The 25,685-nt window shown below is 44.2% G+C and overlaps 1 protein-coding gene across 1 annotated transcript in view; it reads left to right on the top strand.

The window, feature by feature from the left end:
• VAV1 (vav guanine nucleotide exchange factor 1) overlaps window positions 1–18,589 on the top strand; it is a 54,503-nt gene extending 35,914 nt beyond the window's left edge. Inside the window, exons 16-27 of the mRNA XM_007115753.3 lie at window positions 486–587; window positions 836–933; window positions 1,027–1,049; window positions 1,226–1,271; window positions 3,993–4,129; window positions 4,454–4,519; window positions 6,860–6,891; window positions 11,306–11,422; window positions 12,906–12,993; window positions 14,936–15,050; window positions 16,297–16,448; window positions 18,191–18,589. Of these exons, the coding sequence (XP_007115815.1) occupies window positions 486–587; window positions 836–933; window positions 1,027–1,049; window positions 1,226–1,271; window positions 3,993–4,129; window positions 4,454–4,519; window positions 6,860–6,891; window positions 11,306–11,422; window positions 12,906–12,993; window positions 14,936–15,050; window positions 16,297–16,448; window positions 18,191–18,244 (1,030 nt within the window). The 3' untranslated portion in view covers window positions 18,245–18,589. The remainder of the gene's footprint in view (window positions 1–485; window positions 588–835; window positions 934–1,026; window positions 1,050–1,225; window positions 1,272–3,992; window positions 4,130–4,453; window positions 4,520–6,859; window positions 6,892–11,305; window positions 11,423–12,905; window positions 12,994–14,935; window positions 15,051–16,296; window positions 16,449–18,190) is intronic.
• The last annotated feature ends 7,096 nt before the right edge of the window (window positions 18,590–25,685 follow it).

Below are 25,685 nucleotides of genomic sequence, written 5' to 3'. Positions count from 1 at the left end.
GGATCGAACCCAGGCCCTTGGCAGTGAAAGCACAGACTCCTAACCACTGGACCAGCAGAGAGTTCCCCAAACATAGCCATTTTAAAGTGTACATTTCAATGGCATTTAGTACATTCACAATGTGCGACCATCACCTTTATCCAGTTCCAGAACATTTTCATCCACCCCAAAGGAGACCCTGCAACCATTAAGTGATCACTCCCCATTTCCCTTGCCCCCAGCCCCTGGCAACCACTAGTCCGCGTTCTGTCTTCACCCATGTTCATTGCAGCGCTATTCACAACAGCCGAAAGGTGGCAACAATGCAAATGTCCATCGATGGATGGGTGGACAAGCGCAGCAGGGCATATCCATGCAATGGAATAGTATTCAGCCATAAAAAAGAATGAAGTCTTGATCCATCCACATTGCAGCGTGTGTTGGTACTTCGTTCCCTTTTATGGCTGAATCCTGTTCCGTTGCATGGAATTATCTTCCCTCACCAGCTCCAACATCTACCCCGAGAACGCCACTGCCAACGGGCATGACTTCCATATGTTTTCCTTTGAGGAGACCACGTCCTGCAAGGCTTGCCAGATGCTGCTGAGGTGGGAGTCTGGGAGGAGGGACCTGGGTCCTGGGCTGGGCTGGCTCTTCCTCTTTGTGGCGGGGGAGGCTCCCCTGGCTGTCATGGCCCTGAGTTGGGAGGGGGGAGGCCCTCCTTTGACCTTTAGCTTCTCATCTCTGTCCTGCTCTAAAGAGAACACAAAGGGGCCCTTTATGTTGCTGGTAAAACGATTGGCTGTGTTCATTCAGCATCACTGACTCTCTTCTTTCTCTTCTCCCTGCATCCCAGAGGCACTTTCTATCAGGGCTACCGTTGCCAGCGGTGTCGTGCACCTGCACACAAGGAGTGTCTGGGGAGGGTCCCTCCATGCGGTCGACACGGGCAAGGTACCAGGAGACTGAAGTTGGGAGGTGGGCTTGCTCCTGTATGGAGGGTGCGGGGTTCCCATTCTAACTGGTATTGCCTTTACCCTCTTATAGATTTTGCAGGAACTATGAAGAAGGTAAGACCCCCATGCTCCTTGCTCTGCGTGGAAAATCAGGGGGGTGGGTAGGGAAGGCAGGACCCGGGAGCCCTTGGCAGTGGACATGGCTCTTTGCTGGGTGCTCAGATAAGGGCTGAGGAGCCCTCAGGCTGGGCACAGGTAGCGATACTTGCTGTCTTGGTCTCTTCCTCCAGGATAAGCCACATCGGCGGGCTCAAGACAAAAAGAGGAATGAGCTGGGTGAGTCAGAAGGGGGCGCTGTGTGGGGCAGAAATAAATCTAGTCTGCCTCAGTGATGCTGGCCCAGGGGCAGATCTCAACAATTATATTAATGACCACATAATGCCCTGCTTATAAAGCGTTTGTTCCAGTCCTAGAAACCCCAAAGGAATTTATAAGTAACGAACTCAAATTCTTTACTAGCTTTGCTCAAACACTGTGAAGGGGGTGCACGGAACATAGACATCCTTGTTTAGATGCTCTTTCTCTCCCATTCACATTTTTATGTATATACGTATTTTTTAAACTGAAGTGTAGTTGATTTACAATGATTCAGGTGTACAGCAAAGTGATTCAGTTATATATATGTATATATTTTTTTCAGATTCTTTTCCATTATAGTTTATTACTATATGGATCCAGTAATATAACATATTGAATATACGTCCCTGTGCCATACAGTAGGTTCTTGTTGTTTATTTTGTATATAGTAGTGTGTATCCATTAACCCCAAATTCCCAATTTATCCCTTCTCGCTGACAAACTCCATCTGTAGTCTTAGCTGGCTGGGCATACCTCATCCCTTCTCCTACTGATTCTGTATCACGAAATCTTATCATAATGGAGTAGTTTCAGCAAAGTGTAGTCCAACTGGGTGGTTGCAGGAGATGCAGAGTTTGGCCAAGCCAGAATTCCTTTTAGCCCAATGGCAGTGGGGAAAGGCTGGATTTTGGTATATATTAATGGTGTTTGTGGGATCACAGTCGTGATGGGTGATTTTTATTCAGCATCTACTGTATATATTGTCTGGGGCAAATGGTGACTAAAAACAGTGTGCTTCCTGTCCTTCCAAAGCTCCCAGGCTGGTAGCAGGAGACAGACATTGGCTAAGTCATTCCAGTTGAGGTGGGCGAAGTAGAGGGTTTTCCAGAGCATTCAACCACGGGACCTGATGAATCTGAGCCTTCAGGGAAGGCTTCTCAAAGGAGGTGGCATTAAAGTGGACACTTGAGGGATAAGGAGGAGTCAGACAGATGAGGATGGCAGGAGTGTTCCAGGAAGAGGGAACAGCATGTACGAAGGCTAGGAAGCAGGACGGCAAGGCATTATTAAAGAACTTGGTGTGGCCAAGAAAAATAAACTCTTTGCTCATAGTCATACAGAATCAGTGTAAAGATTCAGTTTCAGATCGATCTATCATCTATCTACCTATCTATCTATCTATCTATCCTGATACATAGATAGATATCTAGCTGTAGTTCTATATCTACAGCTAGATATAGATACATCAGTCTTAGTTGTAATAGTCAAAAATTAGAAACAACTCAAATGTCCTCAATAGCAGGAATATATATATATATATACACACACACTATATATATATAATATAATAATACATATGTATAAAATCAGCTTTATACAAAAATGTATGTATCAGCTTTATTGGTCAAAAACCAGACAACCCAAATGTCCGCAATAGGAGGAAATATATATGAGTGTATGTGAGTGTATATATATATATATATATATATATATATTTAAACATAGCCAATACATATATGTTCATATATATGTACACATATATACACTTGCTCATATCCATTTTATATATAAAAATATATATATATAATTTTCTATTGAGATAGAAATATTTCTTTTTTTGTTTTTCTTGAAATATTTCTATTGAGATAGAAAATACATGCCATAAGGTGTATAAAATGAATAAATCTCAAATGTATGGCTCACTGAATTTCTACCACCATGTAACCACCATTCAGATTAATGTAGAGAACATTTCCATCATCGCAGAAAGTTTTCTTGGATGGAGTTGGTCATACTCGCTGCTGGTCCATCCTGCCTCCCAGAGGAACCACTGTCTGACCTCTATCATCATAGATTAGTTCTGCCTCTGCCCTTGAACTTGATACATATGAAATTGTACAGCATGGACTCAGTTACTGCATATTAGTGTGGTTGCTTGAAGCAGTCATTTGTTCTTTTTCGTTGCTTATTGTATTTTGTGCTGTGTTTATCCATCTTCTTGAGGACATTGGGTTTGTTGCCAATTGTTTTGGCTCTTGTGAAGAGAGCTGCTGTAAACATTCTTGTCTATGACTCTCTGAGACCTATGTTTTCATTTCTCTTGGTGATATATCAGGAGTGGCATTAGCTTTAGTGGATACAGCCAAAGAGTTTTCCAAAGTGGATTCCCACAGCCATGTAGGAATGGGCTATGGGGTGGTGGCCACCCTCCCTGTTTTTGCCAAAAAAATTATTTAAAATATTTTCATATTAAAAACTTCTTCGAGGGCTTCCCTGGTGGTGCAGTGGTTGAGAGTCCGCCTGCCGATGCAGGGGACACGGGTTCGTGCCCCGATCCGGGAAGATCCCGCGTGCCGCAGAGCGGCTGGGCCCGTGATCCATGGCCGCTGGGCCTGCGCGTCCGGAGCCTGTGCTCCGCAATGGGAGAGGCCACAACAGTGAGAGGCCCACGTACCACAAAAAAAAAATAAAATAAATTTAAAAAAACCAAAAAAACAAAAAAACTTCTTCGAGTAAAAAAAAAAAAAAATAGAATCCAGAAATCCAGGTGACTTCCAGTTGCTCCACGTCCTCGCCATCACTTGGTATTGCTGTATTGTCTGTCTTTTTAATTTTCGCCATCTTGGTGACTGGGGAGACTCAGGTTTGAAAGTCCCGGACTACCAGCCGTGCTGTATCACCACCTCCCCTCCCCTCCAGGCCTGCCCAAGATGGAGGTGTGCCAGGAGTACTATGGGCTGCCTCCACCCCCTGGAGCCATTGGACCTTTTCTACGCCTCAGCCCTGGAGACATTGTGGAGCTCACCAAGGCCGAAGCCGAACAAAACTGGTGGGAGGTACAGGCTGGGGCCGTGGGAGTGATGGAGAAGGACCTGAGCTTGGGGTCAGGGTGTAGGTGACCTTGGGAATGGCCTCATGGCACAACTGGACGTGGCTGCTCTGGGGAGAGTGACGTCTATGGGGGTTTCTGGGGCTGGCCTGGCCCTTCTGAGCTGGGGGTCTTCCCAGGAAGTTGATACTGATTGACACCTCTCTGGGCATCCAGGCCATGGAGAGATAGATGGCCAAGCCGAGGGGCCGTTGGGTGAAAGATGGACACACACACACACATGTTGGATGCCTGTAACTTCTCTGTCCATCTTTCCCTCCCATCTTCTTAGGGCAGGAATACGTCTACCAATGAAGTTGGCTGGTTTCCCTGTAACAGGGTCAAGCCCTACGTGCATGTGAGTGTCTCAAGTCTGGTTGGAGAGAGGGCAGGGGAGTTCAGAGAGGGTCCTGTGACCCTCTGCAGCGTTGGGGAGACACTCCTGAGATCAGGAGGGGGCCGCCCATCATGGCAGGTCACTCCCTACCTCAATGACTGAGCCCAGAGAGGGGGTCACCCTGGGAAGGATGACCAGTCCTTTTCTCTTTGTTTTTTCTTGTATGAAGATCCTCTCCATCATCAGGAGAAGGAGCAGGTGTCCAGAAGGTTGGCCAACCCCTGCCTTCCTTCTGGGGCACCGAATGGAGTCCTCTACAGGGTCACTCCCCCCTCCCTGTGCCTCCTTGCTCAGCTTTTGGGAACAGACCTGCCACCACTCTGCCCGGCCCCTGTCCTTCTTCACCTGTTCCCCGCTCCCCTGATTCCCTCATCTTTTTTAAAAAATTAATTAATTTATTTATTATTTCTTTTTGGCTGCGTTGGGTCTTCATTGCTGCCCACAGGCTTTCTCTAGTTGCAGCGAGCGGGAGCTACTCTTTGTTGTGGTGCGCGGGCTTCTCATTGTGGTGGCTTCTCTTGTAGTGGAGCACAGACTGTAGGTGCGCGGGCTCAGTAGCTGTGGCTCATGGGCTCAGTAGCTGCGGCTCATGGGCTCTAGAGCGCAGGCTCAGTAGTTGTGGCGCACGGGCTTAGTTGCTCCACTGCAGGTGGGATCTTCCCGGACCGGGGCTCGAACCCGTGTCCCTGCATTGGCAGATGGATTCTTAACCACTGCGCCACCAGGGAAGCCCCTGATTCCCTCTTCCTGATGATGACTTCAGATCTTCCCCACTCTTCCCAAACCTTATCCTCCCTCATGACCCTGCTGCCTGCTTCACAGCCCTCATAGGAGCCTGCAGAGGGAAAGTCTCGTTTTTGTCGTTTTCATTTTATGTAATTTCAGACTTCCAGAAAAGTCCTGAGAATAATGCAAAGAACTTCCATACATCCTTTACTCAGATTCACTACCTGTTAACATTTTGTCCCATTTGCTCTATCTTCTTTCTCTGCACAATTTATTTATTTAAAAAATGTCTATTATTTATTTTTCCTGAGATACTTCAAAGTAAGTTTACAGACGTATTTCTCCTTCATCTCTGAATATCTCCCAAGAACAGGAACCTTCTCTTGTATAATCATAGCATGATTTTTAAAAACATGAAATTCAACAAGGACATTATACTATTATATAAATTATTATATATAATATAAACCGTTATACATTATGTAATCCAGAGTACATGTTTATACTTTTCCCAAAAATATCTTTGAATTTTTTTTATTTGGCTTGGGGTCATTTCTCCACTGTGGAGTTACATTATGAATTTCCAACTCCATCATTTCCTGTGAAGTTATTAGCAGATATTCTATTGTAAAGAAGAACTGTCTCTTCTAATCTATATATCGAGATATTATATATGTATGCATCTATGTATCTATCAATCATCTTTGTATCTATGTATCTGTCAATCATCTGTGTACCTATGTATCTGTGTATCTACCAATCATCTATCTATGTATCTATCTGTGTATCCATCTGTATCTGTGTATCTATCAATCATCTATGTATCTGTCTACCTATCAATCATCTATATATCTATCTAATAATCATCTATGTATTTATCTGTGTATCTGTGTATCAGTCAATCATCTTTGTATCTATGTATCTATCAATCATCTGTGTATCTATGTATCTGTGTATCTATCAATCATCTCTGTATCTATCTAATAAGCATCTTTGTATTTATCTGTGTATCTGTGTATCTATGTATCTATCAACCCATCTTCTATGTGTCTATCTATGTATCTGTGTGTTATCTATCTCAGGAAATGTTCCTGGATTTTTATTTTAAAATTGTCCCACCCTTGACCAATGGGAGCCCCTTCAGGCTGGCTCTTCTGTCCTTTTGACATGTCCCCATCATTCTTTGAGCGCTTCCTTACTTTCTAGCACAATAGCAGACTTCTCTTGTACTTTTTCTGCCCCAATCTTGGAATCAACCCTTTTCCCAAGGAGCCTGGGTCCTTTCATTGGAACATGGCATTCAGAAGCCAAGATCTGAACATCTCTCCAATTTCTGCCTACAAACGTAGCTGCCTCTTTAAAGCTGATTCATTTGAGGGGGGACCGATTTCTCCCCCTGGATTCCGGGACTGTATTTCCAGTGAAGCGCACAGTGCCTGGCACATAATAGGCCCCCAATAAATGATAGTGGAAAAAATGAATGAATGAATGAATGAATGAATGAATGAATGTAGTGCCCTGAAGCCTGTTGCGTGCTGGACCCTTTGCCCTGAGTCTTGGTCTTTGTGTCCCCAGGGTCCCCCTCAGGACCTGTCTGTTCATCTCTGGTAAGTAGAACCACCTTTTTAATTTTCAACTTGGAGTGCTTTGGGGTGGATACCTGGGCTGGGCATTGGGGTGGGGATGGGGGCTACCAACCAATCAGTTATTCATTCTTCAAACCTTGGGCATTAACTGCTGGCTCCAGCCCTATGCTGGGGGCTGCTGAGGAGACAACAGACAAAAGAAGGTCCCTGACTTTGGGACAGTATGTTCTCACTGGAAGGAAAATGATGGTGATGATATAATGGCAGTTCCCTCTCCCTACCCCCATCCCCCCTGTTTTTTTGAGCACCTACTACTGATAGAGCAGTGAGGGATGGAGGTTTTCAGTGTTGCTTTGGAGCCCACTGACCTGGGTTCAAATCCTGACTCCAGTATTATCCAGTTCTGTGACCTTTGGCCAGTAACTCAACTTCTCTATGCTTCAGCTTTCCTCTCTGGAAAACGGATTAATAATATGTGCTTCATAAGGCTGTTAGGTGGTTTCCATGAGCCTATAAAGTGCTTAGCTCTGTTCCTGGCACACAAAAAGCGCTTTATTATCTGTTATTATTAGCACTTGTTGTTATGACTGCATTTCATGCATTCTAAAATACACATTTTTCTCCCCCACGTTTTAACATCTCTGGCATTGGAATGGCTCTTACAATTAGTGGTGTCTGAGTCTCCTGCCTAATTTTATGAGTAGTCATTTTTATTTCGTAATTGCCCACGAAAGCACAGTGAATTTTACCATCACTGGCATCTTAGATTTGGACACGCTATGGTATTGTTTTTATGACCGCGTGTCAGCACTTCAAGGACACATTCCATTCTGGCAGTAACACTTTGAAGTACGTGTTACTCTTACTCTCTTTCTGCAAAGGAGGAAACCGAGGCTCAGAGAGGACACGTGATTTGTTCAGTATGACAAAGTGAGGAAGTGAAGGAGGTCGGGTTCGAACCCAAGCTTGCCTGACTCCAGAGCCTGACCTTATTACACAAAGGGCATCATAACACACCCGTGTCGTGAATGCCTACCATGTATGAGGTGCACCAACTGCATTATTGCCGTGCGTCAGAAATGTCCCTCTGTGATGGGCAGTTTTATCTCCTCTTTTCAGAAAAGGAAATTGGGGCTCAAAGTAGCAAACTCAGTTGCCGAGGTCACAGGGCAGCTAGGTGGCAGAACCAGGATTTAAACCGTGGTCACCTGAGGCTGTGCTCACTCCGCCTCGGCCCTGCCACAGGTTGTCACCAGGTCATCAGGGCCGGAACTGGATTGAGGAGAGTGAGACCCTGACTTTGGGCGCAACATTTAAGGGGGTGCCAAACAACTCAGGCATCGAGATCCATACTATTTCAATGCAAGGTTTAAAAAAAATCGAAAGCAAGGCAAAAAAATCTGTGATGAGCAAAATACCAAAACTGTAAATAAAGACACAGGATATGACAGGGCTGGGAGTAGGGAAAGGTGAATTGTGGTGAATCAGGCAACTGCAGAGTCAGATCTTGTCCTTATTTAAAATTTTGGGGCTTCCCTGGTGGCGCAGTGGTTGAGAGCCTGCCTGCCGATGCAGGGGACACGGGTTCGTAAAAAAAAAAAAAAAAAAAAAAATTTTGACATTTTGCTCATCACAGATTTTTTTTGAATTTATTTTTAAAATTGAGGTGAAATTTACATGAAATGTAAATTTCATAAAATTAATTTTAATTAATTTCATAAAATTAATTTGAAATTAATTTTATGAAGTTAATTAAATTTCATAAAATTAACCAAAGTGACATTTATGTTAATATTTACATTTATATTACATATTCACACTTATAGATCATATAATTATGTATTATATAAAATTAATACATATTATGTTATATATTTATAGCACATATTTGTATTCATATTTATATATTATCTATATTATATATTATGTATAATTAACATACATTATTTATGTTATATTCACACTTATAAATATAGTCCTACTCACATTTACGTGTTATCTGTAATTATATAGTATAGAATTAATATATATTGTTACATATTTACATTTATAGCATAAACATATTTGTATTTATATACAATAAATAATTCATATTTTATATCATAAAGGTATTGTCTATAGTTCGTATATATTATTTATGTTATATATTTAAATTTATGGCACAAATGTATTCATATTCCCACATATATTATCTATAATTATATAGTATATGATTAATATATATGTTATGTATTTACGTTTGTAGCATAAACACATTCATATTCATATTTATATATTATTTATAATTGTGTTATCTCTAGTTATATTTTTTATGTTTATGTTTATGCCATAAATATATTCATGTCCACATTGATATATAATATATAATTATATATTATCTATAATTAATATATGTTATTTATGTTATATATTTAAATTTATGGCACAAATGTATTCATATTCCCACATATATTATCTAGAATTATATAGTATATGATTAATATATATGTTATGTATTTACATTTATAGCATAAACACATTCATATTCATATTTATATATTATTTATAATTGTGTTATCTCTAGCTATATTTTTTATGTTTATGTTTATGCCATAAATATATTCATGTCCACATTGATATATCATATATAATTATATATTATCTATAATTAATATATGTTATTTATGTTATATATTTACATTTACAGCATAAAATATTCATAGTCACATCTTCATTTATTTTTCACATCTATTGGGCTGGCCAAAAAAATTCTTTCAGGTTTTTCCGTACGGAAAGGCCCGAACGAACTTTTTGGCCAGCCCAATATATTTAATGGCATTTAGTACGTTCACAATGGTGTGCAAGCAGCACCTCTATCTAGCTCCAAAACATTTTCATCACACCCCCAAAAGAAACCCCATCACCTTAACAATCACCCCCATCCCCTATCCCCCAGCCCTTGACAATCACTAATGTACTTTCTGTCTCTATGGATTTGCCTGTTCTTTTGACGTTTCATACACAGGGAATCATACAGTACATGCCCTTATGTGACTGGCTTCTCTCAGCATCATGTTTCCAAGGTTCATCCACATTGTAGAATATATCAGTACTTCATTCCTTTTACGGATGTTTCTGCACTTTAAAAATACTGCATTAAAATACTACTTATTTTACTTGTTATCATTTATCTTGATGCCTGAGTTTTCTGGCTTGCCCTTTAAATTTTGTACCTGAGGCTATGTCTCACTCTCCTCACCCTATTTCCGTCCTGGTGACCACAGAGATGGACAGACAGTGGACACTCAGTAAATACCTGTCCAGGCATGCCAAATTCCCAGTACAAGAAAGAAAACCCAACAACTGTTTTTCTATACTCACACTCTCAACAGTTCTAAAACCAAATGTGTGGGATTTTCTTCCTACATCAAACGATTCTCCAATTCTCCGGACACCAGCTTGGGTGTGCTACAATTCAATTCAATTTTGACACTGTTTGTCTGGAGTTAGCATCAGATCCCACAGATTAAGGGCTCAGTCCCACGAGACAATCACCCACTTCAGATGCCAATCACAAGCTCAGGCCACCCCTACTTCTGACCCATCGGCTATAAATGGGGGGGGGTTTCCCACAACCCCCTCCTTGGGTTTGGTAATTTGCTAACACAAACTCACAGAACTTGGAGAAACAGTTTCCATACTAGATTACCAGTTTATTATGAAAGGATTCAACTCAGGAACAGTCAGATGGAAGAGATGCACAGGGGAAGGTATGGGGAAAGGGGGCGGAGCTTCCACGCCCTCTCTGGGCTTGCACCCTCCCCGTACCTCCCTGTGTTCACCGACCTGGAGTCTCTCCAAAACCATTTGGTTGGGGTTTGGTTGAGGCATCATTACGTAGGCAAGATTGGTTAAATCATTGGCCATTAGTGATGAAATCAACTTCCAGCCCCTCTTCTCTCCCCATATGTAAGGGTGGGGTGAGGCTGAAAGTTCCAACCCTCTAACCACGTGGTTGTTTCTTCTGGCCACCAGCCCCCATCCTGAGGCTATCAAAGAGCCCCCAGTCATCTCATTAGCATACAAAAAGACACTTATCACTTAGGAGATTCCGAAGGTTTTAGAAGTTACTTGCCAGGAAAGGGTGGGGGGCACACAAACCAAATATATATTTCTTATTGTGTCACACTGAGACACAGTCACACCCAAACGACTGAGTTGTCTCCTGCAATCCAGGGGTGAAACCTTGGGTGTGACTTACAGATACCTAATGGCCACTGCCCACTTCGGGACTCTGGCCACTGCCTCCCCCAAGGTTTACCTTGGTGTCTAAGGGCGCTGCTAGACCCAGGCTGTCATTAACTTAAAAAGAAATCACAGGGGTTGGGGGGAAAAGCACCGTCAACAGGGCAACATAGGGGCTGTGTGGACCTTTCTCCTTGGTATATCTTGACAGGTACGCGGGCCCCATGGAGCGCGCTGCAGCAGAAAGCATCCTCACCAACCGCTCAGACGGGACGTTTTTGGTGCGACAGAGGGTGAAAGATGCTGCAGAATTTGCCATCAGCATTAAGTAATTCCTCCTTTCCTGACCTATCTCGCCTTGTGACCTGGGCACTGCAGGTGCTTAGGAAGAAGGAAATGTACAGTCACGATAGTTATCTTTTATTGAGCTCCTGCAGGGTCCTAGGTGTTTTTAATCTTTCTTATTTCTTTTACTTGACTGGCAACCCACAGGAAAGAGATACGCTTCTTAAGCGAGGCTCCAGGAGGCATTTAGTATACTCTAGGAAGAGGCAGAAATGCAATCTGGACCCAAGTCTTGCAGACCCTGGCTTTCCTGCCTTACTGTTTGTTGGGTGCAGCTTCTTGCTTGTGGTGACTTGTTTCCTTGTCGGTTTTGTCACTGGGTCTTGTGATTTTAAGTGGGGCTTTCCCTGTGGGTATCTTTGCTGCCTGGGTCCCCAGAGATTTTGCATTTGCTTCTGTTGGGAGTCACCAACAAGTTAATTTCTTTTTCAGGTTAAAATATTTTTGGTTAATTCCTTAGTTTCCCAGACTACACAGGTGGTTTAAGTATAAATGCTAAACCCATAAGAGGGTAGGCCTGAGGTTATGAATTCTCAAGGGTGACTTTTCTGTTTTGGGTCTGAGACAAACAAGCTTTCACATGGTCCCGGCTGTGTTCATGGGTGGGTTTTTCTAGACCATCTCTTTTCCTGAGGATGTAGCTTTTTGACGGTCCACCCTTATGGGGTGTGGGTGGGTCTCAGTGCCAACTCTCTACCCAGCAGGGACCCAGTAACTCATCTCATGTTTCTATGTGATTAAGGCATATGCTCCTTGGGAATTTCCTGGCCGTCCAGTGGTTAGGACTCTGTGCTTCTCCTGCTGGGGGCCCGGGTTCGATCCCTGGTCGGGGAACTAAGATTCCCCAAGCTGCGTGGCCAAAAAAAAAAAAAAAAAAAAAAGAGTAAAAAGACACATACTTTTAAGTTTCATCCTCATTTTTGGCCTCTGGGGATTTCCCTTACTTTTTTGAGAGCTCAGCATTTTTTTCACGGCATTTCTAGGGGTTTTTTGAGTAGGAGATTTTTTTTGGTTATCTAGTTCTTCATATTGGCAGACCACTTCTGCCAATTCACGCCTCTTCCTGGTCCTTACTAGTCTGCGGTCCTCCATATTGGTGGAAGTGGATCCCTTCTCGCACATCCTTTAGATTCTGTGGTCATTCATATTAGTGGAAGTGGAGATTTCATCCTATCTACTCTACAACAGTGCTTTCTTTATGATGTATTTTTGACTTCTCAGCAACCCCGTGGGTCAAGGAAGATGATTCCTGTTATATGGAGGAAGAAATTAAGGTTTAGAGCAGCAAAGGCTCCAGGGAAGGGATCCTGTTGGGCTCCAGTGGTCACCCCCTCCCTGAAGTAGCCAAGAACGCTTCTTCCATGGTTGGGGGGTGTGTGGCATGGGGCTGAGACTCGACAGGAGATGGGCCTGAATTCCCAGACTCAGGACCCGGTGACCGTCTTTCTCTCTTTCCCTGCTTCCAGGTATAATGTTGAGGTCAAGCATATTAAAATCATGACAGCAGAAGGACTGTACCGGATTACAGAGAAGAAGGCCTTCCGGGGGCTTATGGTAAGGGCCAATGTATCCCTAAACCCAGCCTTCCAGAATTTAGGTAGGACCCTCTCTGGAGCTCCACCTTGGGACCCCCTTTCCTGCATTCAGAACAGCCCCTCCAAGAGACACAATGGAGCAACTGGCTTTAAACCCATTTTCCTAATCACCAACACTGAGAATAATAATAACAACAACAACAGTAGCAGCAGTGAACATTTACAAAGCACTTACTGAGTGCCCAACATATTATAGATAGGACTGGACTTCATCCCCTCAACTCACTCTCTGAGTTCCCATTTCACACATGGGGGAAACTGAGATTTAGTCCTCCTCTGGTATCACAGAATGTCAGAGCCCCTCTTTTTGTCAGATGTCAAGATTTAGCTCTGCCTAATCTGCTTAATGACCATTTCACAGAGAATCCAAATGCCTTTCAAGTGTTTTTGCTTCTATTTGGTGCCCTATAATTTTGGGCTGTCTTTCAGACATCTTACGCCCATTGGTTTAAGGCACATGGGTCCTACCCATGGTCTGTGGATGCTTGAGGATCCTTTGAATCGTCTGAAAGAAAATCCAGAAATTTGCATATACCTGCATTGTTTTTGGAGGAAGGTATCTCAAATTTCACTTGAGCCTCAGATGGAGCTTTCACTGCCCAAAAGGTTAGGGACAGTTCACTCATGCCACAAATCTATTTTGCCCCCAAACTTTTTACTCTGAAAATTTTGCCTCCCCCCATTTTTTATTTCTGAAAAATTACTGAAATATTGCTGGAATAGTGTCGTGAATATTTGTGGACCTTTCACCTGGATTTACTGATTGTTAATATTCTTCCTCTTTTGCTTTCTCTCCCTCCCTCTCTGTCTCTCTGCACACACACTCACACATTTATTCTGCACTATTTAGCAGTAATTTGCAGGCATAATGATCCTTCCTTTAAGTACTTTAGCATGACTATCAAAGAGCCAAGACATTCTCTTGCCTCACTACTGTATCATTATCACAGTCAGGAAGTTGAACATTGATACAAAATTATTATTATAATACACAGCCCCTTTTCCAAGCTCCCTGATTGCCCAAATTATGTCTTTTATAACCTTTTCCCCCCTAGGGTATAATCAGGGGAATCACACATTCCTTTCATCTCCTTAGTGTCTCTTTTAATTTGCCATAGTTCGCCAGTCTTTTATTTATTTCTTTGGTCTTTCATGACTTTGGAACTTTTGAAGTCTAGAACTCCAAAACATAAGACATTTTGTTTTGCAGAATGTTAATGTTCACTTGACTGTTTCTCCACTATTAGAATCAGGTTGAGCGTTTGTGGAAGAAATATTCATAAACGCAACACATCTGGGACTTGAATTCAGATCAGTTTCTTATAGAGGCCACCTCTTAGCTGCTAGACACTATTGCCTGTCCTGGGGCTGAAATCTGGATCTGCCCTTTTCCAGCTGTGGGACCCTGCGCGAGCCTTCTCTGTGACTCAGTTTCTCCATTTATAAAATAGGGGACTCATCAATGTTTTCATCTCCCATGATTATTAGGAGATTTTGATGATGTGTGGTTGCACACTGACCAGCACACAGTAGGTACTTAGTAAACAGCATTTATTATTATTACAATTATTTGTAAAAATAGTGCTCTTGACACCCATGGAGGGTTGGTTTTGATGAGCTGGTCATCAGGCAAGTTGATTATTTGGTAAATTTATCATGAAACGAACTGGCTGTTAGGAGAACTGTCTTGAGACAATGTGATTTCTTCACCATAAAATGGTCCTGGCTGACCAGGAAAAGAGTGAGCTCCCCATCATGGGGAGCATTCAAGGCGTCTTTTGCCAGGGAGACCAGAAGGAGGACCTGTTTCACATGAGGAGTTGGATGTGGCTCCTTCCAGCTGTGTCCCCATCGTGGGCTGGCCCTCTGGGAGAGCATCTGTCCTGCTGTTTTCTTTGCAGGAGCTGGTAGAATTCTACCAACAGAATTCTCTGAAGGATTGCTTCAAGTCACTGGACACCACCCTGCAGTTCCCATTCAAGGAACCTGAGAGGAGAGCCATCAGCAAACCACCAGGTAGCTGTCTCCAGCTGGGGGCCTGCTGTGCCAGCTCCTTCCCATTGTGGAGGGAAAGTTTGGGGATGCCGTGGACAGTCCTTCCTGTGGGCATGGAAAAGTCCTATCTGTGAAACAGCTTGAACTAATTCCCACTTCCAGTTTGTCCCTTTGCTCTTGAGAGATTTGCATATCCATTTACTTGGATGAAAGGGTTTACTTTCATATTTGGGAAGATGAGGACACTAGGAACCAGAAAGGTCCTCACCTACACATTTTAAGCCTTTATTTTTGTATCAATATCAGGCATTAATTAGTATCAATAACCTTCTCCTACAGAAAGGCAAGACCTTCAGTACACTCTTTCTTTCCTTTTCCTTTGTATCTCTTACTCACCTGGTTTGTTGAAGTTATTTGGAATGTAGGCTACGGTTTGCTGTGAATGAAAACAATCATGCCTTATATTTTAGGCATTTTTTCTTCACCATTGCATTTCACTTTGCAAATTGAATATAAAGAATTATTTAGACTGTCTATATTTCTTGTTTTCTGTGTTTTTCTTTATTTTTAAATTTTCTTATTCTGATTCAAATTTTATTTTTCTGGAGTGCATTTTGGAGTACGTTTTTCAGAAAAGTCGCCTGCGTGGTGGAGTTTCTGAATTCTTACATGTCCAAAAAATTTTTAAAGAGGGATTTTTAAATTAATTATTGTTAAAATGTTTACCACTAAAATAACAATTCAGCACTTAAAAAGTTATATTTTTGAAAAAGCAACACCGGCATAACATTAGGACACTGAGACCAAAATTATCCCTATTCTCATCACCCAATCAAGTAAATGTTTCTATCTGTCTGCAAGTTACTTATTCATCCTGGTGAATATTTGGATGTTCAATCTTAGCATATTTGCAGAAATACTACAAATTAATTTTATAGTCTACAACATCACTTAATATTGTACTTTGGAAAGTTTTTTCCCTTTCTTATCTTTCTCCCTCTCTTTTTCATCCCTTGGACTTCTTTAGTATAATTAATATTATCTAGAATGAGAACTTCCACATCTTTCTTCTGTTTCTTTCACTATGAATATATACGGAACATCTAAAAGATCATAACTGGTATTATTTTCTAAATTTGGATGCTGGTTGGGCTAGAAGGATGATTCTGGGAAGACAACTGTGTACTCTCAGGACACAGGGCACCCAACACTCAGCGGAAAGAAGCTGCTCCAGGGCCCTTTCCCACTTCTGCTCTCTCCCACACAGCAGGGAGCACCAAGTATTTTGGCACAGCCAAAGCCCGCTATGACTTCTGCGCCCGGGACCGATCGGAGCTGTCCCTCAAAGAGGGTGACATCATCAAGATCCTTAACAAGAAGGGGCAGCAGGGCTGGTGGCGAGGGGAGATCTATGGCCGGGTGAGTTGGAGCGAAGTTTGGCAGCCCCAGGGAAAAAGTGTGGGGTGAGCTGGCTCTAGTGAAGCTCTATGGGATGATGGAGTGGAGTGAGTGGGCAGGGGCTCATGTGAAGGGCTTCCCTGGTAGGAAGGGATGAAGGGACAGAGGTTTTATTTATGCACCTTGCATTTATTTATTGAGCACCTCCTATGTGTCAGGCATTTAGCTGGGTGCCAAGGAGACAAAAATGAGCACAGTACAATCACTGCCCTCCTGAAACTCATAGTTTGGTGAGAAGCACAGACCTGTAACCATGCAGTTACAACAGTGAGTGGTTGAGATTGAGATGGGGAATCATAAGGCACCTTGGGAGCCCCCAAGGAACCCCAGCTCAGCCTGGGAGCAGGTCAGGACACCTTCTGAGAGACCAAGCTGATCACTGAGGGATGAGTTAAGTCAGCCAGGTCATGGGTGGTGGGAGGTGTGGGAAAGTATTCCAGAGGAACCAGCACGTGCAAAGGCCCTGGGGTGAGAGAGTGATTGGCATGTTTGGGGAACACGAAGGGAGGGATTTTTCTATCTTGTTCACTGCAGTATCACCAGTGCCTGGAACAGTGATTGTCACATAGTATGTCAATCAATATTTATTGAATGCATGAAAAGGCAGAACTGAGACCAACCGCTTTTGCCTTTTGTGGTCTTTTTTCTGCCTGAATTTGGACTTTCAGGAGGGAACTCAAATTTTCTCAAAAAAGTTTCTGTCTGGTTCTTGTTTTTGTCTCACAAGGCAGAGAGTATTCTTTATTTCATCTGCTGGTGTGAATTCCTAGCCTCTAGAATACTGCCTTGCTTGTATTGGTTTCTCAAAAAATATTTGTTGAATGAAATACAGACACTGGTGAGAAGCTCCAATTCTACCAGAGGGAAACATGTGAAAAGTGACCTAGATAATTGCTTAGGTGAACAGTTTTAGGAACCTTGGAGGGTAAATTTAGTGTGTGGTAGAGAACAGTTAGGGCTTGAGGGGGGATTTTGGGATGTTTAGGAAGGTTTGGGCTGTAAAGAATTCATCCATCCATCCATCCATCCATCCACCATTTCATCCATCCATCTATCCATCCATCCATCCATCATTCCATCCACCCACCCATCCATCCATCATTCCATTCATCTTTTTTTTAACATCTTTATTGGAGTATAATTGCTTTACATTGGTGTGTTAGTTTCTGCTTTATAACAAAGTGAATCAGCTATACATATACATATATCCCTACATCTCCTCCCTCTTGCGTCATCCATCCATATTTTCAACAAACATTTGTTAAGTATCTACTGTGTGCCAGGAACTATTCTAGGCTTTTGGAACTCAGTGATGAATAAGACAGAAAAAAATCCCTGGCCTGTTGTAGTAAAGGGAGGGGAAACAGACAAGAAGCTCATAAATAAGTAACATATATAATCAATTAGATGGTGAAAAGTGTTATGGAAAAGCAGGAAGTGGGGATAAAGACTGTTGGGGTGGATGGGGTTTGCAATTTTAAATAGGATGGTTAGGAAGCCCTTACTGATAAGGTGACATGTAAGTAAAGGACTGTAGGAGGTGGGAGTGGTCAGCCAAGGGTGTATCTAGGGGAGGTACTTTCTGGGGTAGAAGGTATGGCAGGTGCAAAGGCCCTGAGGTAGGAGGGAACCTTCCTGGTGTGTCGAGGAACAGTGGGAGAACGTGCAGAGGCTGCCCTGACCACTTCCCTGTCTCTTTCCAGGTTGGCTGGTTCCCCTCCAACTATGTGGAAGAGGATTATTCTGAGTACTGCTGAGCTTTGGCACATTGGCAGAGAGTTGAGAAACTCTAGGTTCTGAGCCTGGGATGAGCAGGCGGTGGGCCTCGGGGCTGTGATAGGTCCTGGAGGGCTGAGAGTCCGGGATGGACTGTGGAGGGCTAGCGTCCAGCTGGCAGGGCTCCTGGGATGATGCCCTGCCATGGTTAATTTATAATACACTGATTTCCTCTTGGGTCCCCTTGAGAAGGCAGGGCTCAAGTCAACCGCTTTTAATAAAATGATGAATGGATGGACTTGTGTCAGACCTGGGAAGGGAAAGATGGGAAAGGGCATTAGGACACAGACAAAAGCCCCCTCACTAATTCCTGCTTTCCAGCTCTCTCACCTTTCTCTGCCATTTAAAAGAAAACCTGAAATATGAAATGGGACCCCCACGTGGCAGGAAAGCATTTTACACTCACAGATTCCAGAGCACAAAAATGTAACTCTCATTTTTTTCTGTAATAGGACATAATTACTATTTGGAGCCTCTCCAGTTCTGCTAAGTGGTAAAAACTTCATCTCAGTTGAATCTGGGTCTCCTGAGTCAATTCTCTCCAAGGTCATGTTTCAATTCCAGGGGCTTTGGCACTGGAGTGTTGGAAAGACTGCTGGTTCTTGGTGGTTATCTTCCATCACTGCCTCCTGCTGAGACGTAATTCCTTCTGTTTCATCTTTGGTGCCTCTGCATTTTCCACATCCCTCCTGGCTCATGCAGCGCATCTGGCTGTTTCCCCTTAAATGCTGAGTGGAATGACTCTACATCCTGGTTTCCCCGGGACAGTCCTGGCTATTGCCCTAGTGTAGTTGTTAACCACGATCCTTTTTATTCTCCAAAGTGTCCTGGTTTGGATGATAAATTATACAGTCACTGTCTTAGGTTGAGCTGCTCCAGAAGCAGAGCCTGAGACAAGGATTTGGGGGTGCAAAATCTATCTGGGAGGTGATCCAAGGAGGCAGCTGGGATGGAGCAGGGGAGGGAGACACAGGGAGCATGAATGAGGTGACAGCTTTGGGAAATGGGGGCTCCTCCTTATTCAGGACCTCTGGAAGTCAGTATAGAACAAGCCTTGGAGTTGAGAGGCAAGGGAGCTGGGGTATTTATCCACCAACTTCCATTCGTCATCGCTTGAGAGCTGCTTGTATGTAGGCAGTACATTCTCTGGTGGCCAGAGAACCACAGGCATATTTGGAGCCACTGACCTGTAGGGACCTTGTCAGTACTGGGGTGCTATGGATGGGATGCTGACAGGGTCTGCACAGTCCCTTGCAGCCATCCCTACTCAATGGATGCTGCCATATGCAGGGTGTGGGGAAACTCCATAGAGCCTGCTCTATCCTGGGGTCCAGGGGGCTCCAGGGAAACTTTAGTCCTCATCTGGTATCACAGAATGGCAGAGCCCCTATTTTTGTCAGACTTCGAGATTTAGCTCTGCTTAATCTGATTAATGACCATTTCATGGAGAATCCAAATGCCTTTCCAGTGTTTTTGCTTCTGTTTGGTGCCCTGTAATTTTGGGCTATCTTTTAGACATCTTGAACCCATTGGTCTAAGGCACATGGATCCTACCAGTGGTCTGTGGATCCTTGAGGAGCTTTGAATCCTCTGAAAGAAAATCCAGAATTTGTATATATCTGCATTTTTTTGGGAGGACGATGTGTCAAATTTCACTTGATCCTGAAGCTGTTTAGACGGGGGTTGGGCTAATAGGATATAGGGATGCATCTCTGGACCTGTCTCTGAGTTTAATTGTCTTTCCCACCCAACTCCTCCCGTCCACACTGGGAAACCATGATCTATTTTTCTTTTTTTTGCGGTACGCGGGCCTCTCACTGTCGTGGCCTCTCTCGTTGCGGAGCACAGGCTCCGGACGCGCAGGCTCAGCGGCCATGGCTCACGGGCCCAGCCGCTCCGCGGCATGTGGGATCCTCCCGGACCGGGGCACGAACCCGTGTCCCCTGCATCGGCAGGCGACTCTCAACCACTGCGCCACCAGGGAAGCCCCGTGATCCATTTTGTTGCAGGAAAAGTTGACTCAGCCTGAATGCTTTTCTGCATCTATAGCCAGACTTTCTTTTTACTTAATAGAGTTTATTATTTTTAAAAATTGTGGCAGAACACACATAACATCAAATTTACCATCCTAACCTGTTTTACCTGTACAGTTCAGTAATGGGATGAATATTATACTGTTGTGCAATCAATCTCCAGAAATTGTCATCTTGCAAAAGGGAAACCGTCCCCATTGAACGATGACTTCCCTTTTCCCTCTCCCACTGTCCCCTGCAACCACTTTGGCCAGACTTTTATCTAGAGCCCTTGAGGGCTTAGATGTTGGGGGCTCAAAAGCCAAGAATCAGCATCTTTAATTAGGCTTTTGAAGTTCGAAAGCCAGCAAGGTGCTTCTTTGGTAAATCTCCTGCAGGAATAACTCTTAGGAGAAAAAAATGATGGTGGCCAAGGCTGAGGAGGGGCCATGGGCAATATATTAATTTGATGGAAAATAGTTAATACTTGTGAATATCACTCCACCCCCCTGATGATGGAGGCAGCCCCCATGTTGAACATTCAACGTTGCCTGGTACCTTACGATAGTAAGCTCTTCACAGACGTTATCTAATATAATCTCACAACCAGCTTCGCGGGCAGTTGAGCATCTTGGCCAAGGTTCCAGGAGGATTCTAAGGTCAGCTCTGCCCTTACAAAGTTAGCTGTCACATGTTGGAAAAGTGACTTCACCTTTCTGAACCAGAGAAAGATACATCACCTGTTTGAGAGCATAGTTAGTTTGTGTCTAAGTGTAAAGCCGCCTTCTTCACCTCCTTAACCATTGTTCCAGTAGCTGGTGGGGACCTAATCATTTCCTAGTTCTCTCCCCAACCGCAGGTAAGCCAGTGCCCAGACAGCACCTGTGCACACCTGGCCAGGTGCAGGATCCAGACTCCAGAGTCTGGTGTGACGTGTGCTCCGTGTTTGAAGGGCTGTGAAACTGGAAAGAGGGTATTGGAGAGGGATGGAGGTCCAAGGATCAGGGATTATGGGGAGGGGCTTCTGCCCTCCCCCCCAACTCCTCCTGAGCCACGCCATGAATTTACCTAAGGTGGCTACCTGGGTTGTCTAATTCAGTGGTGTCAATGAGGTTGAGGTCATGGACTTATTCTTGGAGGTCTTGAATCACTGTCCTTCAGTCCCAGGCTGAACTTTGAACTTGAGTTCTAACCCTGGTCTTGGGGGGGTCTTCGGTTGGGTCTTTAAACCCCAGCACAACACGACCTGTATCAGTCACCTTGGGCTGAGTATTGCTGCTGTAACAAACACTCCCCATCTCAACATCTCACAAACAACTCCTTCATGCATTGGCCTCAACTCTGCTGAAGAAGAAGTTTCTGGAAGGAGAAGGTGCTGCAGGAATCACACTGTTGGAGACCTCCAGCCTTGGGATGTGTCAGGCTTGTGGCAGAAGGAAAAGAGAGATGGCAGGACCACTCAGTGGTTCCTAATGTTTCTTCTTGGGGATGACAAGAAGACATTTCATTGGCCAGAGCAAGTCGTATGGCCCAGAGTAACATCAGTAGGGCAGGAAGGTTTACTCCTCTTCCAGGGAGAGGCAGTGAATACTTGGAACAAAACCAGAACCTGCCAGAGAGCCCGTTCTATCATTCATTCATTCATTGATTCATTGACTCTCTTTATTTATTTATTTGGCTGTGTTGGGTCTTAGTTGTGGCACACGGGATCTTTGTTGCGGCATGCAGGATCTTTTGTTGTGGCGCGTGAACTTCTCTCTAGTTGTGGCGCGCAGCTTAGTTGCTCCATGGCATGTGGGATCTTAGTTCCCCGACCAGGGATCGAACCCGCGTCCCCTGCATTGGAAGGGGGATTCTTAACCACTGGACCACCAGGGAAGTCCCCTCACTCACTTTTGTGACAAGGAGTTAGTGACACTGGCAGTTATGGGTTGACTGTGTCCCCACAAATTTGTATGTTGAAATCCTAACCTTCCCAGGACCTCAGAATGTGACTGTATTTGGAGATGGGTTCTTTACAGAGGTAACTGAGTTAAAATGAGGTCGAGGTTGTTAGGATGGACCCTAAACAAATGTGACTGGTGTCCTTCTAAGAACTGGGATGCACCATCAACAGATGAATGGATAAAGAAGATGTGTGTGTGTGTATCACATCACATACAGATGAATTTATTCACAAAACAGAAACAGACTCACCGACATAGAAGACAAACTTATGGTTGCCAAAGGGGAAAGCATGGGGGGCGGGGATGATTTGGGGGTATGGGATTAACAGATACAAACTACTTTATATAAAATAGATCATCAATGAAGTCCTACTGTATAGCACAGGGAACTATATTCAATATCCTGTAATAAACCATAATGGAAAAGTATATATATATATGTATAACTGAATCACTTTGCTGTACACCTGAAACTAACACGATATTGTAAATCAGCTATACTTCAATTAAAAAAAAGAAAAATGGGAGGAATTTCGGGGAATGTGCAAATGAGCATTAACTCTGCAAACTGCTAGGAGATCACTCTGCTTAGAGGGGGAGGGAGAGAGTGAGGGTCTGGAGAAGTGGTTGGACCTGCTTTCTTATGTGCCCCCAGAGGGACCAGGCAGACCTCTGCTGGAGGCCACCTCTTGCTTGCTGGTGGAGATGAGGAGGGGCCTCAGGTGTGCCCTGGAGTGGCCTGCTGATGGTTGGAGGCTTTGGATCCAGGGAACAGCTGGCATATACTAAATATACTGGCAGAGAGGCTCAAAAGAACACAAGAGGGAAGAGATATGGGAACATATGTATATGTATAACTGATTCACTTTGTTGTAAAGCAGAAACTAACACGCCACTGTAAAGCAATTATACTCCAATAAAGATGTTTAAAAAAAAAACAAAACACAGGGCCACCCCATGATGCCCTAACTCGGAAGTTCTCGGGTGCTGGCTGTCAGTTACATCCGGCTGTCTCTCACACACACACACACACACACACACACACGCGCACACACACACACACACACACACACACACACTGTATTAGCTTGCTCAGTCTGCTGTAACAAAGTACCACAAACTGAGTGGCTTGATTAAACAATAGAAATTTATTGTCTCACAGTTCTGGAGACTGGAAGTCCAAGATCAATATGTTTTCAGCGGGGCCGTGCTCCCTCTGAAGACGCCAGAAAGAAATCTGTTTCAGGCATCTCTGTCTCTTACCTCCTGGGAGTTTTCTTGGCCTGTGGTAGCAAAACTCCAGTGTTTACATGGTGTCCTCCCTGTGTGCGTTTGTCTGTGCCCAAATTTCTCCCTCCTAGGGAATTCCCTGGCAGTCCATTGGTTAGGACTCCATGCTTTCAGGGCCGAGGGCCGCGAAGCCACAGCAAAACAGAACAAATTTTTCCCTCCTGTAAGGACACCAGTCATACTGGATGAAGGGTCCACCTTACTCCAGCATGGCCTCAAATTAACTCATCACATCTGCCAAGACCCTATTTCTAAATAAGGTCACATTCTGGGGGTTAGGACTCCAACATGTGAATTTGGTTTTTTTTGGGGGGGGAATGCAATTTAACCCATAACACACATGATGGATACAAAGCCCCTTGTGAAGATACACCCACATAACAGGCCAAGCAAATGCACAGACTGTCATGAAGAAACACAGCCCCCCAAATACACACAGATGGGCAAATACAGCAAATAGAAACTGGCAAGCAGACTCACAGGTGGACATAGATAGACAGACAGACAGACAAAAAGGATCTACCCACATCCACAACAGCAAGCAGACAGCTCCAGAGATTCACAGACACAGAAATACTCCCCCGCACTGCGACAGGCCAACAGCCCCCAGACCCAAATACTCCCCTCCGCAAACACCCAAACTGACTGAAATATCAACAGAAACACATACACACAGATGTAAAAATACTGACACCTCCTTTCAACCTGCAATTCACAGGTGCACGTATAAAGCTGATTTATATGGATACGGAGACTTATATCTACTCAGCCAGGCATGGAAACACACCCCAAACACATCGGTACCTGAAATAGGAAGACAGACTGACAGATACACACCCTCAAGCATATTCACTCATACACCCTGGGACCTTACTAACTCCAATGAAAGCATCCACAGGTGAAATCGGACAGATACCCATTGGATCAAACATTTATAAACATCACAAAGACACACACACACACACACACACACACACACACACACACACACGAGGGCATTACAAAGGCAGATAGCAACAAAGTTAAGCCAAGCTTGCCCCCTGGTGGACACTAGCAGTAGTGCCCCAACCTCTTTGGCTGATACCTGGATCCCTGCTTAGGGAAGGGAAGAGAGACCAGAGAAAGGTAGGGGTGTGTGTGTGTGTGTGTGTGTGTGTGTGTGTGTGTGCGTGTGCGTGTGCGTGTGCGTGTGCGTGTGCGTGTGTGTGTGTGTGCGTGTGCGTGTGCGCGCGCGCGCTCTTGTTCACAAACCTGTCTGTATGGGCCTAGGTTTGGGCACCAGAAAGGGCCCCTGATGCTTTTGGCTTTGCAGCATCATCACACTGCCCAGGGGTACCCCCCCGCCCCGATTCATTCACCCAAAAGCACAGGGAAGGGTTCCATAGAGGTCTCATTTCAGAGTCTTGTTGGATACAAACACTCGCAGCCTCATGTGGGCAGGATGGGGCAAGAGGGAGAAACACAGAGTTGGAGGAGCCTAGAGGGATGAGTTTCTTGGAAGGAGAGGTTGGATCTGGGTCTTTGAAGGATAAGCATGTGTTTATACTGTTGAGAAGGCACCTACTGTAGGTGGAGTGGGCTCTATCCAGAGCCTTTTACTGTGGTCCAAAGGTTCTTCCTCTTTAATCCCTTCCAGGGCTCAGTTTGGGCTGTTGAATTAGTACCCTGTATCTCCTGGAAGATAAAGTTAAGCTAAAGAAATGACTCTCTAATGGTGGAATGCCAATGAAATCACGCACAGGACAAATTTTCTTTCTTTCTTTTAAAACCCAGTTTATTGAGGAATGATTAACGTGAAAAATTATACACGTTGAGTGTATACATCGTGATGAGTTTGGGGATACATAACCACCTGCGAAACCATCACCACCATCAAGGCCATCAACATATCCATCGCCTCCCAAAGTTTACTCCTGAGGTGGATTTTCATGTTGGGGCCCCATTACATTTCATGGGGACGGTTGACGAAATCCTATCCTCGGGGACCCAGCAGCCTGTTTGAGACGGGGCAGGAGGGGCTCAGGTCCCGTGAAATCTTTCACCACTGTGTCCTCACTTCACCAGTTTGAAGCTGTGTGCTGCCCCCTTGTTGCCTTCTCCGACTTTAAGCTTTCTGCTTAGACTGTTCCCCGACCAGGCTGGAAGAGCAGGCTCCAGGCCAGGCTTACAAGTTT

The sequence above is a fragment of the Physeter macrocephalus genome, chromosome 2 (assembly GCF_002837175.3).
Source record: "Physeter macrocephalus isolate SW-GA chromosome 2, ASM283717v5, whole genome shotgun sequence".
NCBI lineage: Eukaryota > Metazoa > Chordata > Mammalia > Artiodactyla > Physeteridae > Physeter > Physeter macrocephalus.
Note: the sequence above shows the minus strand (reverse complement) of the source record. Positions and strands in the feature narration are given on the sequence as shown.